This window comes from Azolla caroliniana, unplaced genomic scaffold (assembly GCF_043228905.1).
Source record: "Azolla caroliniana isolate FFs.n. ecotype wild unplaced genomic scaffold, voAzoCaro1.0.p SCAF_5, whole genome shotgun sequence".
NCBI classification, from domain to species: domain Eukaryota; kingdom Viridiplantae; phylum Streptophyta; class Polypodiopsida; order Salviniales; family Salviniaceae; genus Azolla; species Azolla caroliniana.
The window spans coordinates 24,385,012-24,401,983 of record NW_028230440.1 but is presented as its reverse complement, the minus strand read 5'-3'; the positions used below and the strand labels follow the sequence as shown (position 1 = coordinate 24,401,983).

The 16,972-nt window shown below is 37.6% G+C and overlaps 2 protein-coding genes and 1 long non-coding RNA gene across 4 annotated transcripts; 2 read left to right on the top strand and 1 right to left on the bottom strand.

Moving 5' to 3' along the window:
* Nucleotides 1–2,240: 2,240 nt before the first annotated feature.
* LOC147864557 (putative serine/threonine-protein kinase PBL7) lies at nucleotides 2,241–5,635 on the top strand. Its single transcript, XM_087320475.1, has 7 exons — nucleotides 2,241–2,551; nucleotides 2,739–2,995; nucleotides 3,484–3,616; nucleotides 4,049–4,307; nucleotides 4,403–4,535; nucleotides 4,991–5,080; nucleotides 5,180–5,635. The coding sequence occupies exons 1-7, from the start codon at nucleotides 2,293–2,295 to the stop codon at nucleotides 5,357–5,359; spliced, it is 1,311 nt and encodes a 436-aa protein (XP_087176601.1). The 5' UTR covers nucleotides 2,241–2,292; the 3' UTR covers nucleotides 5,360–5,635.
* A 1,514-nt stretch (nucleotides 5,636–7,149) lies between these two features.
* On the top strand, nucleotides 7,150–7,402 carry LOC147864556 (uncharacterized). Its single transcript, XR_015529865.1, has 2 exons — nucleotides 7,150–7,197; nucleotides 7,252–7,402. It is a non-coding gene; the product is annotated as an uncharacterized LOC147864556 (long non-coding RNA).
* Nucleotides 7,264–16,083, bottom strand: LOC147864555 (GATA transcription factor 24-like). Of its 2 annotated transcripts, none has more exons than XM_087320476.1 (8): nucleotides 15,949–16,083; nucleotides 13,652–14,236; nucleotides 13,389–13,475; nucleotides 13,176–13,309; nucleotides 12,907–13,035; nucleotides 11,876–11,981; nucleotides 11,711–11,776; nucleotides 7,264–7,610 (listed from the first exon to the last, which is right to left on the bottom strand). In XM_087320476.1, the coding sequence occupies exons 2-8, from the start codon at nucleotides 14,093–14,095 to the stop codon at nucleotides 7,539–7,541; spliced, it is 1,038 nt and encodes a 345-aa protein (XP_087176602.1). In that variant the 5' UTR covers nucleotides 14,096–14,236; nucleotides 15,949–16,083; the 3' UTR covers nucleotides 7,264–7,538. The 2 variants fall into 2 exon arrangements, with proteins under 2 accessions (XP_087176602.1, XP_087176603.1); XM_087320477.1 differs by having other exon boundaries at nucleotides 13,652–14,233.
* Between the last annotated feature and the right edge of the window lie 889 nt (nucleotides 16,084–16,972).

Genomic DNA, 16,972 nt, shown 5'->3' with positions numbered 1-16,972 from the left:
CCAACCTAATGGTGAAACGTTTTCTGGTCACTAGTTTTCTCAAAAGATCAAAGGTAGACCCACCAACTTCTGTTATGTATTTTCGTATTAAAGTCCTAAATCTTACTAAATTGCAGTCTCACAAACCACAAACTTCATATGAAATTTTCATTTTCTTAGATTGACCAGTAAAATTATCCCTTTTCTCAACAAGGATTTGATTTGATAATGATCTTAATATTCTTTTGAATGTGAGTTTTAAAAAGTTAAATGACATACAAGTCAACAATTTACCGAATTTGTCAAAACCATAGACTTTGAATGGGCCAATATTATTTTTGCATAAAGTTGGTAAGTGCTAAACTATAACGGAATCAAGTTCTGACTCGTTTGCAAGTGCTTAAATAAATGGCACCAATGCATTACATAACCTCTCCATCTCTACAATTGTTACGATCTTTTCCTCGCTCTAACCACTTTCCACTCTTTATTTAACATCATATTTCCATTGGTAGTTATGAGGTGTTGGTTTCGAAACCCACCTAGTGATGGTGGGCTATTTGTGTATGTTTTATATGAGGCATTGGGTTTGAAACTCACCTAGTGACGGTAAACCATAAATTATTGATGAGTTGGCCTTGTGCTTGACACCCACTCAAGGATAGGTCATATCTTTATTCATATGTAGGCCTTGGTTCAAAACTCAAGTATTGTTAGGCCATATTATATTGATACCTAGGCCTTGGGTTTGATCGGCCATCAAAACCCACATAATTTATTGAAAGGTTGGAAAAGTGGACAATTTTAATAAATCTCCAGCATTTGTATGCTTGTGAACTAACGTCGCGCATGTATCTTGCATAATCAACTCCATCCTAATATGATTTGGTTCTGCTAATTAAAATATGTTGTGATCCCTCTCTATTGCTGCTAACCCCATGACTATGTCCAAACCATAGATATCAACATTTTGTGGCCAACCAAATGTTAGAAAAGTGGAAGATTTTAATGAATCTCCACCATTTGTATGTTTGTGAACTAGCATCACACATGTATCTTGCATAATCAATTCCATCCACATATGATTATATTCTACCGGTGAAAATACGTTGTGATCCCTCTCTATTACAACTAACCCCATGACTGTGTCCAAACCATAGATATCCACATTTCGTGGCCAACCAAATGGTGCCTCACAAACCAATAGACCTACCTTTGGCTTTATCAATCCCATCAATATATGATCATATGTATTTGTGGAGCCAGTCCTTCGGTTCTTTCCAAACAATTGTGGTTGTTATTTTATATATCAAAGGAAGTGTGAAGAGCGAGCGTAAAATCACATGTGACACTTCACAACATTAAAAGCACACACACAATATTGTTTGTATCTCACACACTCTGTAAGATCTGGATCTCATGTTTTGGTAACAACTTCTTATTAACACACGTTGTTATAAATAAGCATACACAATGGACACCGACAAGGACTTAGCCTACAGATACACACATATATCATGTACGCCACAGAGTGAAATGCACATACATACATCTGCAATTTACAATGACACAACACCCACACACATAGACAACTTCACATAAATCACGCCCCTTTTTGTTCCAAGCAAATGCACTACATTGCATTATTACTTTGTGGGTATGTTTGAGTTGGCAAGAGGTAAAAATAAAACCGAGACAGAATATTTGCACAGTGACACACACACCACAACAAACACACACACACACACACACACACACACATCATCACCATGTGCATATCAACATACACACATCATCATCATCATCATGTGCATATTGACATATACACACATACATGCACATCAAGACATTGACAAATATCAACACACACATCAGAGTCATCTGCCTGCCTTCTCCCATACACGCCTATCAACATATCAAGGCACACATGCACACATATATGTATATGTTATATCAACACATGAAGACATACACATACACACACATATCATCAACACATGGAAGACATACACATATCAACACATCAAAACACACACATATCTAACACATGAAGACACACACATATCAACACACCAAAACACACACAAGCCTCTCTCTCTCTCTCTCTCTCTCTCTCTCTCTCTCTCTCTCACACACACACACACACACACACACACACACATACTTGAGCCTTTACACACACATTTGTTGGGCTTTGGTACCTCAACTCTATCTATCCTTGTTCCATTCCATTTCCATGTTCTCTTTGTTGTTTTGTTCTGTAGACTCTGCTTTTTTTTTTGTCTTTCTTTGAGTGTGCACTGAAAGGAGGCCATGGCTTCTCCTCCTCCTACTCTTCTTCTTGTTGCTGGTGGTGGTGGTGGTGGTGGTGGTGGCGGTGGTGTTGATGGGCCACCTGCAGATGATCATCACCACCATCACCATGACACCAGCAGTACCGTGGTGCTCACTATCCTCTCCGTCCTCGCAGCTTTCACCATCTCCTCTCTCGTGGCCATAGCCTTCTTGTACCTCTACTTGAAAAGGAAAAAACAGAAGCAACAGAACTTCTCTCAAGCCATGATTAGCCAAGGTAATAGCAACATCTAATAATAAGCTGCCCCCCCCCCCCCCCCAAAAAAAATAATAATAATAATAAAAATAAAAACATAAAAATTTAAAAAATAAAAACTTTTTAAAAAATTCACTGAGTTTTGCTGAATCATTCATTTCTTGGGGTTTTGTTTTTGTTTTTTTGGGGGGTGGGTGGTGGGGGCTAGATTTCCAGAAGCAATGTATGCTACCTGCAATGCATGTGGAAGAAGCCCAAGTGTTCACATTCAAGCAATTGCAATTTGCAACAGCCAATTTCAGCTCGGCAAATTTGATAGGGTCACATGGGGCTTACTATAGTGTGTATAGAGGGATCCTCCCTGATAACAACAACACTAGGCTTGTCGCCATCAAACAACTCGACCGAACAACTAGGAACAATGCTGCATATGGTGGAGGATTAGATCGAGAATTCCGAGCCGAGGTACAATGTCGATACTCCTATCATGCATAGCGATGCCCCATTCTACTGTAATCCACTATGGGATCCCTCATTATCTCTATCCTACTACCTAGATAAATTTCCGGGTGCAGTTGGATCTAATCCTTGCTTGCGTTGTCACTATACCTCGCATGAGTTTTCGAGTGTAGGAATTGGTTCTACAATCGTCAGGGTTTCAGAATTGTTGTTACAATTGTCAAGTATCAGAATTATGGTGTCAATTGCTGGGTGTTGGAATCCTCGCTCAGAAGTTTTGGGCGTTACATTTGTCTCCCTAGAATTGTTGATTGGTGGAAAGATCCTTGTTAGACTTTTTTCTTAAATCCCCACCAGACTTGTGGCCAGTGGCCAGGTTTATCGGGTATAAGAGGATTTATGACCATTGTCCAATGTGAATCGATCCATCAAAATGAGATATGTTTTGTTCTCAGGTGTCCTCAATACCTTATGTTTGATCATTTTTTATGCAGGTGGACTTGCTAAGCCATCTCCATTGTCCGTACCTCCTCGAATTGATTGGATATTGTGCTGATCAAGACCACAGATTGCTCGTTTATGAGTACATGTCAAACGGTAGCTTGAAGGAACATCTACATTCAGATGGTAAGAGCTCCCTATGCATTAGAAGAAGTTTTAGACATTTTCCCCACTTTAGCTAAAACTGTTTAACACTATGAGCTCCTGTAGGCGAGGCTTATCTCAGTGTAATGCCCTGCATATAAAATCGCATAAGATTAGGTTCTAATGCACAAGATATATGAATCATTGTGACAGAATGTCTAGGACTTCTTTTGATAAAAATGATAGCTGTGTCTTCTCAAACTCATGTGCATCATTTAGTGCCTAAAGCATCAATCTGGGTAGATATGCTCTTTGTATACAAAGGACATAATGTAGGTCCAGTTATAGACTAGTGTGGGAATCATGGTAGGAAAATGTCATTGACTTCTGAAGAGATGCAAAGGAAAAAATCATGTAGTGTTTGTCTCAAATTTGTGCACATAGTTTAATGTTTGTTGTCATCGATGAGTGTAGGTAATGCTGGGAACCCTCCCACATTAGATTGGGGAACAAGGATGCGAATTGCTCTAGACGTTGCACATGGTCTAGAGTATTTGCATGAGCTTGTAAGTCCTCCAGTGATTCATCGTGACTTCAAGACAAGCAACATCCTCCTTGATGACAACTTCAATGCCAAAGTTTCGAATTTTGGGCTGGCAAAGCTTGGTTCGGACAACATAAATGGCCAAATCTACACCAGAGTCCTCGGTACTCAAGGTTATGTTGCTCCTGAGTATGGTTCCTTTCTTTACTTCTGCGAATTGAATTTTCTCCTCACTATTAATCCACTTAAAACAAGTCATTGACAGGATTGTTTCCACTTCGTAGGTATGCTTTAACTGGCCATCTCACCACAAAGTCTGATGTTTATAGCTTTGGAGTTGTCTTGTTGGAGCTCCTCACAGGACTCGTACCAGTGGACATGAGAAGACCTCCTGGTCAAGGTGTCCTAGTGTCTTGGGTATGTATGCTTTCACTCCTTCTCAACATGATGTGTATGCACTTCATCTGTCTTACATTTTATATAAATAGGCTCAACTCGTAAAGCACTGGGCTCCACTTTACATATAAGTATGCCTCTTACCTTGCTGCATGCAATGCCTGTGAGATGCTAAAAATAAAAATAAGAGCATATAAGGGGCCCTTCCTAGATGATGCCATAAACAACTTGGTATATTTTTGCTTTTTGAAGTGCTGCAACATTTTAATGAGCTAGAATTTGTTTCATTCTTGAAAAAACGACAGAAGGTAGAAGAGATGGTAGATCCTAGATGATGCCATAAACAACTTGGTATATTTTTGCTTTTTGAAGTGCTGCAACATTTTAATGAGCTAGAATTTGTTTCATTCTTGAAAAAACAAGAAAGCTTGCATGGTGGAAATGTATGTCTAATCAACAAAGTGCCCTTGTGGCAGGCGCTACCTCGATTAACTGACAGACAGAAGGTAGAAGAGATGGTAGATCCTAATTTGAGGGGACAATATACCTTGAAGGATTTGATTCAGGTAATGAATGTATGCATTTGAAGACGATCTTGTGCATTGAAACCCTCCAAATTCTAGGAATATTTATGCCTTAATATTTATTTATATTCATGTATGTAGGTGGCTGCAATAGCAAAGATGTGTATTCAACCTGAAGCAGATTATAGACCATTCATGACAGATGTGGTTCAATCATTGGTGCCACTTGTGAAACACCATGCAAACTCTAGGAATCTCGCAAGCCCTTTCAATCATCATGTTGTAACATTGAAATCAGCATCTTTCCAAAGTCTATGTTAGACAAAGCCATTAAATTTATTATACACCACATGTAATTATAATGTTAATAATCACTAGTTACAAATATTGACTCTAGGTTTAGGGATGGATATGTGTATATATCCAAAAGTTTCATTGGACCGCTCCACAGTATCCAGGTGAAAAGGGAGAAGCTGGACAAATATGGATCTCCTCTACTAGGTAGGATGCACGGTCAAGCCGAAATTGGGCTTATCCGCTAAGAGCTGATTATGAACGTCTCTGCGTATTAGTGAAGTCATATAATCTTCTCATACTTCTTATTATGTTCGCATACTGAAGTTATTTATAAAATATCTAATCTTTTAAACAAAGGAAGGTAGTTACTAATCACTGTGATAAACTTGAGCTTTAGTGTTATAGCCAAAGTAACATAAAATGAGATAATAGAGTACTGTTATTGATTTTAATTTATAGGACAGTATTAAAACGTCTAGGAAAGATTGTTAACTTTCAAGTTAATTGAACACTTGAAGGGGAAAGGAAGCAATGGATGCACATGTTTGTATACATGTTTCTTTTTTTTCTTTTTCCAAAAAGCATATACATGTTTCTTGTACAGGAAAGGTAGTTACTTGTATACATATTTCTTTTGTGGCTACCCAATGACATATATATGGTTGAATTTTTCAAGCCTGCTGAGCAATTAAGCTATAGCCTATGATCAATCAAGTTGGATTCCTAAACCGAAAAATCATGGTCCCCACTCATTTACAACATGCAAATGAGACAGTAAATGCTGTAACAAGGAAATTGTTGGCATTTAAACCAAGTACTACATTCTATTCTCTTTTGAGTTGATTCCTGAGACTGTCATGTTCTTCAATGAGGATATTTTGGAAGTCCATTTTAGTTCAAATGGAAGAAAAAGTTGTCAGCTGAGATGTTCACACATTGCAAAAAGTACAATTTTGATAGACTAAAACATTTTAGTTCACTCAGTAAAACAAATTGATCTATAATATATTAGTTCAGAAGACTTTGATGGTCTTGACCACTAAGATATGTTCAATCTCAAATACAATGATAAACGTTCCATACTTGGCACATAAATCAAAAGAACTATAAGAGTTTACATGTAAATATATATATATATATATATCATTACAAATAAAGCAACATACCCAAATGTTCAATTGGGAATACTGCTATACAATCTTTGGCACTTGCTGTTTGACCATTAAAATAAGCTAAATCTCAATTTCAATGATATTAATCGATAGAGCTATAACAGTTCCATTTAAAGATATATAACGTTACAAATTAAGTCCAACAGGTGTTTAGAGGTTGTATGGTGAACGCTTTTGCATGATCCGAACAATCACATCTTTGGTGCTTTAACCTGCAGTGGTTCAGACAAAAGAAAAGAAATACAAGTTTGCCATTCATAGTGTTCACATACATCTGACTGAGATGTAAGTACAAACCATAAGTTAAAAGTGAAATAATGTACACTGGCTCAATTATCCCAAAACAACATATAAAAAAAATAACAGACAGATGCATATATTATATATAGTGTACATTATATGTCCTGAGCTTTGTTTCCATTCAAGCATTGAAGTAAAGGCAGATTGATGGTTATACACTTCATAATGTAAGAACCCAGGCTCATCTAACCAAAAAACACATGATGCACAACATATAAACAATGTCGAGACAGATGTACTCAGTACATATATGTACATAATCAGCGTGTGTTTGAACGCATCTCTATTCTATGTTGTGAGATTTGCCTCCATTTGAGTATAGAGAAAAGGCATGTCACATATCATGTTCTGCCATATGCCATACGTTTTAACATCATTCACTAAGTTAATGTCAGCATGTTTTAAAAGTCTGAAGAGTTAACTTACTTATATGAGATACATAAGTTTTCTGGCAACTGTGACAAAAAGATGGTTTTTATTGATATGTAAGTAATGACATCCAAATAGGCTGAGACTCAAAAAATAGTACAAGATAGCTTGAATCGACTAAATGGGGACAGACAGGATAGAACCATTGACCACCCTTGAATCGACTTTAATGAGGACAAACAGGATAGAACCAATAACCACCCATTCCAAGTAAAAAGATTATTTTACCTTTTTTTTTTTTTGGGGGGGGGGGGGGGCAAAGAGTACAACAGGATATTAAACCCATCACCAACAGATCATTATCAACCAGCTGCATCAACTGAAGCTAATCCATTGGAAACCACAGCAGGATCAACCTGATCCTCCATAATAGCCTGCCAACAAATCATCACTCTTTTTCTGTTTTCTAGCAAATATAATTGTATTATGCAATACAAAAGCATACACAGATAGCTTCATGACCAGTTCAAGATTCACCATGAACCACAATCAATTTGGCAATACACAGCCACAAGAACTACTAGCTGCCTACACATTTATTATCTACACAACCTGCTGAGAACATGCCAAGAACATGTCTGTGTCCTGTTGCAGTTTCTTTCAATGACCCCAGTTGCTCTCTCTTCTCTTCCCTCCATGTACATTAACACCCTTTCATGAGACCACATCATTAGTGGAAATCATGCCTCTAACAAAAGTAAAAAGTCTCACAAAAGACGTGCCAGATATGGTGCTCACACTCAAAGGGGTAGGTGCCATATGCTTAACACTGCATAGCACATTGCTGCAACACCTAACTGATCTCTTTGCCTCTCGAGAAAGAGGGCTAAAAATGCAAATTACTTTGAAACTCCAAAACCTTGTAACCCAATCATTCAAAGAGAAATTTTGATCCCTCAAAGAGATGGCAGTCTTCAAAACAAAGCTACAACAGGAATAAGTTTGAGCGAATACATTGAAGGAACATTGCATGTGCTTAACGAAAACATACAACACACAAAATGCACACGCCGTTGCACAAGGAGACATTCATATACTTGATAAGGCCACAATGTATGGCACAGAACTAGAATGCAAACTAAAATGGGTAAATGGTGTCAAAGAGCGTATTTCAGATACTATCAAGAGATGCAGGCTTAACCATATGAACATAATACCCAAGTAAATGTATTGAAGGGAACCCAAAACTAAGCATGTATTACCCCAGGGCATACTTGAAAAAGACAGGAACCCCGGCAAGACAGCTTAGAACACACTTCATATGAAGCCCATCAAGTTTAGACATCGCATCGTAGTATGTACCATTCCTGACATTAAAAAAAGAGCACTAATATTGGCCTCAAGCCGCGTTTATTTCAGTTTTTTAATCTAGAAATCACACTCCTCTTCAATAAAAGGAGCACCAAAAATCGTATGAAGCATAAATGGTATAGAAACACAGGAGCATGACTATATGAGTTACAGGTTGAAACTGTAGAAGTTTTCCGTGGAAGGAAAAATATGGCCTAAATAGGTAGTTAAGAAACATGAGAACATGATACACGTCATCTTCCATTACATTGAGGGTCATGTAACCCACTTTAAATGGAGGCTGAGCATTAAAACAAAAGGTCAACTAGGGATAGCAATTCTGTATAAAGAAGCATCTGCAAGACTGTGGACAAAGATTCATGCAGCAGAAACACCAATATAATAGCATCTTACTACATCCCTCATTGAGAATCATTGTAGAATCATGTCTTTCTGATAGGCAAGGTTGATCCCTTTCCAGATATATGCCTGAAATTCAATATAGGATCATTCCGTATAGGGAATCATCATAGTATCTATGCCTTTTGAGATCTATAGGAGTCAGGAGCTAGTACCATTGCCTATGTACAATATGATCCGATACAATATTTTGAAATTGGAGATAGATCCCCAAATTTGGATTATAATCTTATACATATTGCATCAACTTCTACAAATCAAACCAATGCAAGCTCAGATTGCTCATATAAGATAAAATGGCAAGACAGAAGTATTTATACTGACACATTAAAAGAATCAATTATGTCTCAACACACAACAAATGATATTGAAAATGCATAGTTGTTCTTCAAAAATGCATTGTGCAAAAGACAGTGATTGATGAACATACATAGCAAATGAATACAATAACTAACAATCGGCAACAGTTCGTTTTGAACTGAACCGAACCACAAAACCATGGTTTAATGGTTTAAACTGTACGGTTTGGTTCGGTTCAGTTTGGGGGTGAACGATTCAATTCGGTTTAAACGGTTTGATGGTTTAGAGATGCCAGTTGATTTTTTTTTAATATTTTTTTAAAACAACCTTCTCATTTTTAAGCCTAATTATCACATTTTAGGGAAAAAAAAAATTGAATTTTAGCTTAACTTGAATACCGAACCGCAGTTTTAACGGTTTAATAGTTTAAAGGTTTGAATTTTTTGTAACAGTTTCGGTTCATATGGTTTCATGGTCAGTTTGGTTGGGTTCAAGTTTCAAAAAATTTAAACGGTTCGGTTTTGACACTCTCAAACCCGTTGCCGATTGTTAACAATAACATCAAAAAGGAAGAAACTAAGACATATGAACTTGAAAAAGAGACAAAAGATACACCACGTGTGACGTCCTAAGAAAAACCCAAAAGGGGCATGGAGGCTACTAAGGGATAGTGCATGGAAGTAAAGACAAATTACTTATCAGCTGAATCGTGACATATGTGAAACAAATACGTGGAAGATAGAGCCACAATTGACATGTTTCCTTTACTGCACATGGAAGCTTTTGAGTATAATGAGGTAATAGAAACCATAAAAAGACTTCAAAATGACAAGGATGCAGATACACTTCACCTATGCTCAGAAGCTAAAATGGACTTGCCCGGTTACTGAAGAATGGATACATGAATTACTAGATCAAGCAATAGTAAAAGGTTTCCTCAGGACAAGCAAGATCATGGAATCAAAACACTACACAAAGGAGGCAAAGGTAGGGAAAAATTGGAAAAGCTTAGTATTCGCCCGCAAAGAAAAGAAAATATAAGAATGTTTTGGAGATAATACAAGAAGAAAATTGTATACCATCAGGTAGGTGTTAAGAGCATAAACCCATACTTCCTAATGCTACCAGAAACTAGAAGACGACCAATAGCGTGGTATGCCCAACAAGCACATATTGAAAGTAAGGACAAGGACAATGCCTAGAAATCTCCTTCCCAAGGCAGCATGGGAAATCGAATGATTAACAGAGAACCCACAAAAGCAAATTTCTTCCATCCATCTGGGTCAAAGACATTCAGAAATGGTTAGCAAGACAGCATGTAGAGAAAAAGCACAGGACAAGAGAACATGAGTCCATGTTTTACTCAGCCACGTTGGAAGCATTCTACACAAAATGGAGAACATCACACATCCCAACATAGACCTAAGTTTGATATTGCTGCAGCCACATTAATACGCAATATTGGTAAAATCATCAAGAGCAGTGGGCTGATGCCCAAATTCACATTTGGACACCCATGCCCAATAAAGTGAGACATTCATGCACACATCAAAAATATAAATTGGGGCCTGGCTAAATATTGAGCAGAAAAAGAGAATATGTGACCTCTGTTGTCAGAAACAGAAGAGCATATCACTATAGAATGTGTCACATAGAGGCATATACGATTTAAAGACCCCACCTATACAGCAGGGAAGAGTGCTTCGTAATCATTGTTGGTCACATGGATCATATTGGCCCCCCGTGGACATCCAATATATCATCAATTTCCATTTTTTAAAAGAGAGAAATCTGACTTATTATAACTTGGCTATACACATCCTCCAGATTCCTACAAAGCCAAGTATCCTTTTCCTCTGCAAGTTTTATTTTTTTGAGATGCCGAGCATAAAATCTAAACATGGAGGCAATAATGAACTGTAGACTAGACGATATGAGCTGATGGTTTAAAGTTGGTACGTAGATAAGAGCATGCAATGTTACATAAACAAAAGCCTTGATTTTGCTTTTGCTTTTGCTTTTTCTAAGATGAGATGTTTTACATGTATGAACCAAATCTCACATCTCCTAACAAGAGGGCTTCTGCATCACTAATACAGTAGTAAGGTGTTCCTATTATTAGAGATTCAGAAACGTCTTTCTACACATCAGGGACTATGAGCTACATGACACACCAACAAGGGTTATCAATCCAGTCAATAAGCTCCTTCAGGGAATTGTTGCGCATTAACTGCTACATTGGGTTTGGCTATACATATAGACATACTGTGGGGCCACTGTCCAAACCTTAGCATTAGTTCATTCACTTGCATGTACAAATAGCGAAACGATACATTAAGGAATTGGCATCATCCAAGTGTAAAAGTCAGTGCATATAGATTCAGATAATAATAAAAACTTAAGCACAATAAATAGTACAACGCAATGCTTCTGAAATTAATATGTATGTGAAATGAACTATTACTTGAGGGATGCTGGGAAGCTGAGGATTCCCAGAACCAGAACCCTTGGATAATTCTCTTAATACGCCCTGTAGATAAAAGTAATCAAATGTGGCATAGTCATCAGATTAAAAGAAACAAGGCAGCAATTAAAATGATATGATGCATTGAGAACAGAATGGCTCTACCTTGGTAGCCCACATCAATCCACAAGCATTGCATAGTGTCCTGGGTCCACCAGGACCTCGCCGCATCATAGGGGTAGAACGCTCTCCAGTTCCACAGTGAAGACAACTAGAGATTCAATGCATAAAGGTTTGTATATGATAACTTTATTAAAAGCTAATTAAAAAAATACTAATTCATGCTAAGCATAAACAATGTCACAAATCTCAGAAATGGCATTCTCATGCCAGTAATGTGTACATAGATTCATATTTTTGGAAGGGAGTCTCTAATTGCAGTATCTATGTAAACATCAACATAGCAATCTATTGCAATCATTGCTTAACAGTAACATCACCTTCCATTTCAGGCAAAACTCACTTCTAACCATATCTGACCATGCAAAGTAGGTCAATGATTCAATCCAGCAAAGTTTTGTGCACATCTCTCACTAATGTCAGCTGAGAAAGGGAGCTTCTAAATTTGATTTCGTGTCAATTGCTAGAACCACTAAATATAAATCATATCAGTGTTAATTTCATCCACTAAATATAAATCATATCAGTGTTAATTTCATCCTTCTCTCTATAGATAATCCAGTTCTTTTGGCCCAGGTGGCTAAATCCAGATAGAGCAACATATTTAAGATATGCCTTGCATCAGGATGCCTTCAAATAATTCAGATTAAAATATTACAAAAGCGGTCTGCATGCAAGTGTTAGTTCATTATTTTGCAAACTATGTCTCCGATAATTCATTCAGGTGTGTTTGGTGAAAAGAATTAATTAATGTCAACATTATTGCACAAATCACAACACCCTCAACGGTCATGATTATGAGCTTCCAAATAGGATTTTCATATATCAAAGATTTCAAAACATGGAGAAAAGTGCAGATTCAGCTGGAAGTAAATGAGCCAAAGGTTCAACCTTCAGGTTCTGAGAAGAAAGGCAGGGTTATGAAATTTATGAGAACAAACTTTAAAGCATTTCATGAAATTTGTAAACATAGAGATAGAATTAGCAAACAATTCCACAAAGTTTTAACTGATTACATGGCTTCTTCCTGTGGAGCATGCGTGGGTTGATTATTCCATGATTCTGCATTTTCAGAATTTGATAAACTTGATGCGTCCTCTCCTACAGACTTTGACGACGCAAATTGTCCCCTCTTCCTTTGCATCCTGAGGAATACAGTATAAACATATTTGTAATATATGTGGACTCACAAAAAATGACATAGCATAGCTATTGTTCAATCATTTATATAAAGGAATGCCAAATAATCACCATGAATCATCACTACACATACAAACCCACAGACCTTTGAGCAACTTCTTTTCGGACAGTGTAACGAATCTTCTTCTCAAAGTTGCGCTCTTTACGTTTTTCTCGAAATCTAGTCAAAGATGCCAACCTTTGTGGCATGTTCAGACGTTGTGGAAGGTCAGTTGCTACCTGTGCATGAAAGGATAAAGGTTATTGAAGAGGATTGATCAATAATCAACATATCCAATTCATATATAAGAAATCAAACCTTGAGTTGGTGGCCCTGCATTGAGACACTGCTTGGCATCCCAATTGGCACCTCACGTCCTCCCAGCAGAAGCAGTACTGCTTGTACCTACATGATTTCGTAGCTCTATTATTTACGAGACCCACTATTTGATGAACTATATATAATTAGCTGCATTTTGTGCAAAAATCACATCAATTACAGTATATAGATGATCAACATAGAAACGCAAGAATCAAAATCATAGACAGTACTAAAGAACACTCAAAATTGTCAGATATTACCTTTTCTGGCGGAACTGTGTCAAAAACATAGACCTCTCCTTGATATGTCAGAGTGAGTTGATCCGTTCCTTGCACTCGAGTGGTTAGACTTGACTGTGGATCACCTGGGTGGCCTCCATCTGAATGCATTTCGGCTTCCTCCAGCCCATCATCACCTGTATCATCTTCAGCCTCCTCTCCTAGACCATTCTCGTCCCTGTGAATTACATGCCCATGAGCATGGTGAGGATGCACATACTGAAGGTGCATGTGTCCATGTTCACCCATGTCAACCTGAGCATCCTCTTCTTGAGAGTGAGAACCATTCATGTCATGCATGTGAGCATGAGGAAGGCTACTCATGTGTGCATGCGGCAAAGCATGACCGTGCCTGTGGTTGTATAGAGAGGGGTGCTGATGACCATGAAGAACTTGATGGTCAGCTGTATGATCCGTGTCTGACATCTTTCCCGGGTGATCAAATCAATTCACCATCTTTCTCTGACCCAATATGTTCAAATCAAGCCTTCCGTCTCGCTCTCTTCAACCAACTTACGAATTGAGCACACCTCCAGATTATTTAAGTGTAGGATGTATTTTATCCTGCTAATGTCAACCAAAAATTAGTGGAAGATTTTATTTTGCATTCAATTCAATGGAAGATATCATTGAGACTTGAGAACACGCATAAAAATGCTTCAGCATTGCTAGAAGACTATACGTCTCATTAATTACAAAAGTCAGTGGAAGAGATTTATTCTCATTCATAAATGAAAGAGAACAAAAGAAGACAGTAAGCATTAGGCTGCTAAACAAAGCAAGCAAAATTATGTTATAAAAATCCCCCAATTACGTAGCTTACCACTTTTTTCCCTCGTTTAGAGAGGAGTGGCAAGCGTTTTCAATGATTTTTTTCCATACTTAAGATTACTTTCTTTGTTTATCTCAATTAGAGAAGAAATCACAGGATCCTTCACGCAGTAATCTTACATATTCTGCTGGTTTTGAATATATGTGTTCATTCCTAAAATTATTTTTTCCCTTCTTTTCGTTCCAGTGGAAAATTTATTGATGGTACTGTGCCTATAGCAGAACTTGTCAGAATGTCACAAAGTTTTATGCATCTGCCTAAAGACTACTCTTTTCTGCTCTTCATTGTCTGCAATTTTTGTAATTTTCCTAATTCTGAATTAAGAATCTGCTATAAATCAGAAAATGAAATTAAGTTTTGAAAACATATTCAGCATTCTCGACGAATTTTATTGACAGTGAACATTTTCGCAGAGATGAGGATGCGAGAATTTGACATTTGTGTGAAATTGGAAACTAGAAATCGGATGTGTTTATAAAAAAAATGCAGTATATGAAATATTTGGACAAAAAAGAGCAGCATTTTTTCGCAAATGCATTCATGTGTGGCTGTTCTCGCAATGTTTTGATACATACCTTTTGCATTGTTCTCTTTTTCTTCTCTTTCTCTCTCTCTGGGAAAGAGAGCGTGGGTTTCTTTTTGCTTTCTTCATGGGATGATTGCCATTATATCTTTGGTTTCCATTATAACTTTCATCCTCAATGTTGATTTATTTCTTCTTCTTCTTCTTCTTCTTCTTCTCTCTCTCTCTCTCTCACACACATACACACGTTTGGAAGGCTTTTTATGCTGTCTTCATGTGAAGCTTTCCACTTTGTTCTCTAAAGTCACAATGATTCATATTCTTCATTATGATGATTTCAGAGAGTTATATGTGATGAAAGCTCTTCGTCTCCTTCTGTGGTTTCTTGTTATTCAAAGAAGAAAGATGAAGAAGAAAAGGTTTTTGTGGCCTTATACTTGAGCGTTTTCCCTGCCCTGCTTCTTCTTCCATATTTGTTCCATACTCGAAGAAGTAAGAGGAAAGAAGGGGAAAAAAAAAGTTTTGCAAGTTTCTACTTGACCAGCTTATTTCTGCTCTTCCTCTACTTCCTTGATTTGTTCTTACTTAGTGGAGAATGAGAGAACAAACAATGATGCATCAGAACTCGATTTCCTTGTTAAAAGCCGATGGATTTGTACAGATTACTACAATATTTTTTGAGCGGAAAAGAAGAACAACATATGGTGTATCCCAACTCGCTCTCCTTACTAAAGAAGGACGGATGTATACAGTCTTACCGCACCATTTTCGAGCGGGGAAGCGGAACGAAGAAGAAGGAAAGAACAAAAAAAACAGTGTACCACACCTCGATCTCCTTACGAAAAAGACGATGGACGTGTACAGTTTACCACGCCATTTTTGAGCGGGAAAAAAGAAAAGGAAGGGAGAGTAGGTCGTAAGTACCTGGAAGGAAGAAGATGCCTGTTCGCCGATGGTCGGAAGAATAATCGAAACGTTTAGCAGAGATTATCGATGGGAGACCATAGAAATGCTGAGAATGGTGATACTTTCTGTGCCTTCTTCTGTTCTGCTTCAGAGAGAGAGAGAGAGAGAGAAGGGGAGCATGGAGCTACTTTTGTAATATCTGAAAACAACAGATACATTTCTATCAAATGAATTTGCTTTTGCTTTTGCTCCTCCGTGGCTATGGGCACGGTTCGTTTTTTATGAACCAATAAACCGTTAAACCATGGGTTAACGGTTCGGTTCGGGTTGAGCCGAAACCGTGCCCATTGCTACTCCTCCAAATCACATAAACACACATTCTTTGTATTGCTGAGATCCTCTCTATGTCTTTGATGATGATAATGATGATCTCCTAGGGACACACCAAACCTCTATGCTTTTAGTTGCTTGTAAGTTGTCCCAGAGATTTCAAAGGGGCTTCTTCACACACCCTCGGCTTTTTGCTCAAGGCTTTCTTATTAGGTTTGCCCATCGAACTGACCTGGCTAGCATGCGCATTCTCAATGATTTTGTTGATGTTAGAGGGTGAGAGAGAGACATAATGATTTTACAAGTTGGATGTTGCTCAGTTATGTGATGAAATCCTCTAATCCTTTATGTTAGATATCATTTCATGACTAAACATTAAAGATTATATTGTATTGATGTGTTGTTTGAATCGATTGTCGTGTTGGCGGTGTCTTCTTACCGAACGTACGCCACCTAAAAATGCCTACCCTCTTAAAACCTCGAGAATGCTTCTTAGATCTATGTCTCATTTTCTTTTCAAATAAAAATGAGTTATAAGGGTTCTGGACACAAAACTAATAAGAAAAGAATGAGAATTTGTAAAGTTTGGTCATCTATACCTATTATGTTGAATGAAGCCGCTGATGTCAAGTGGAACTATGTACTGCCTCGTTGGGTGTTCCCGCCACCGGCACCATCTTTAGTACAAATAACGTAATATAATATAGATGAC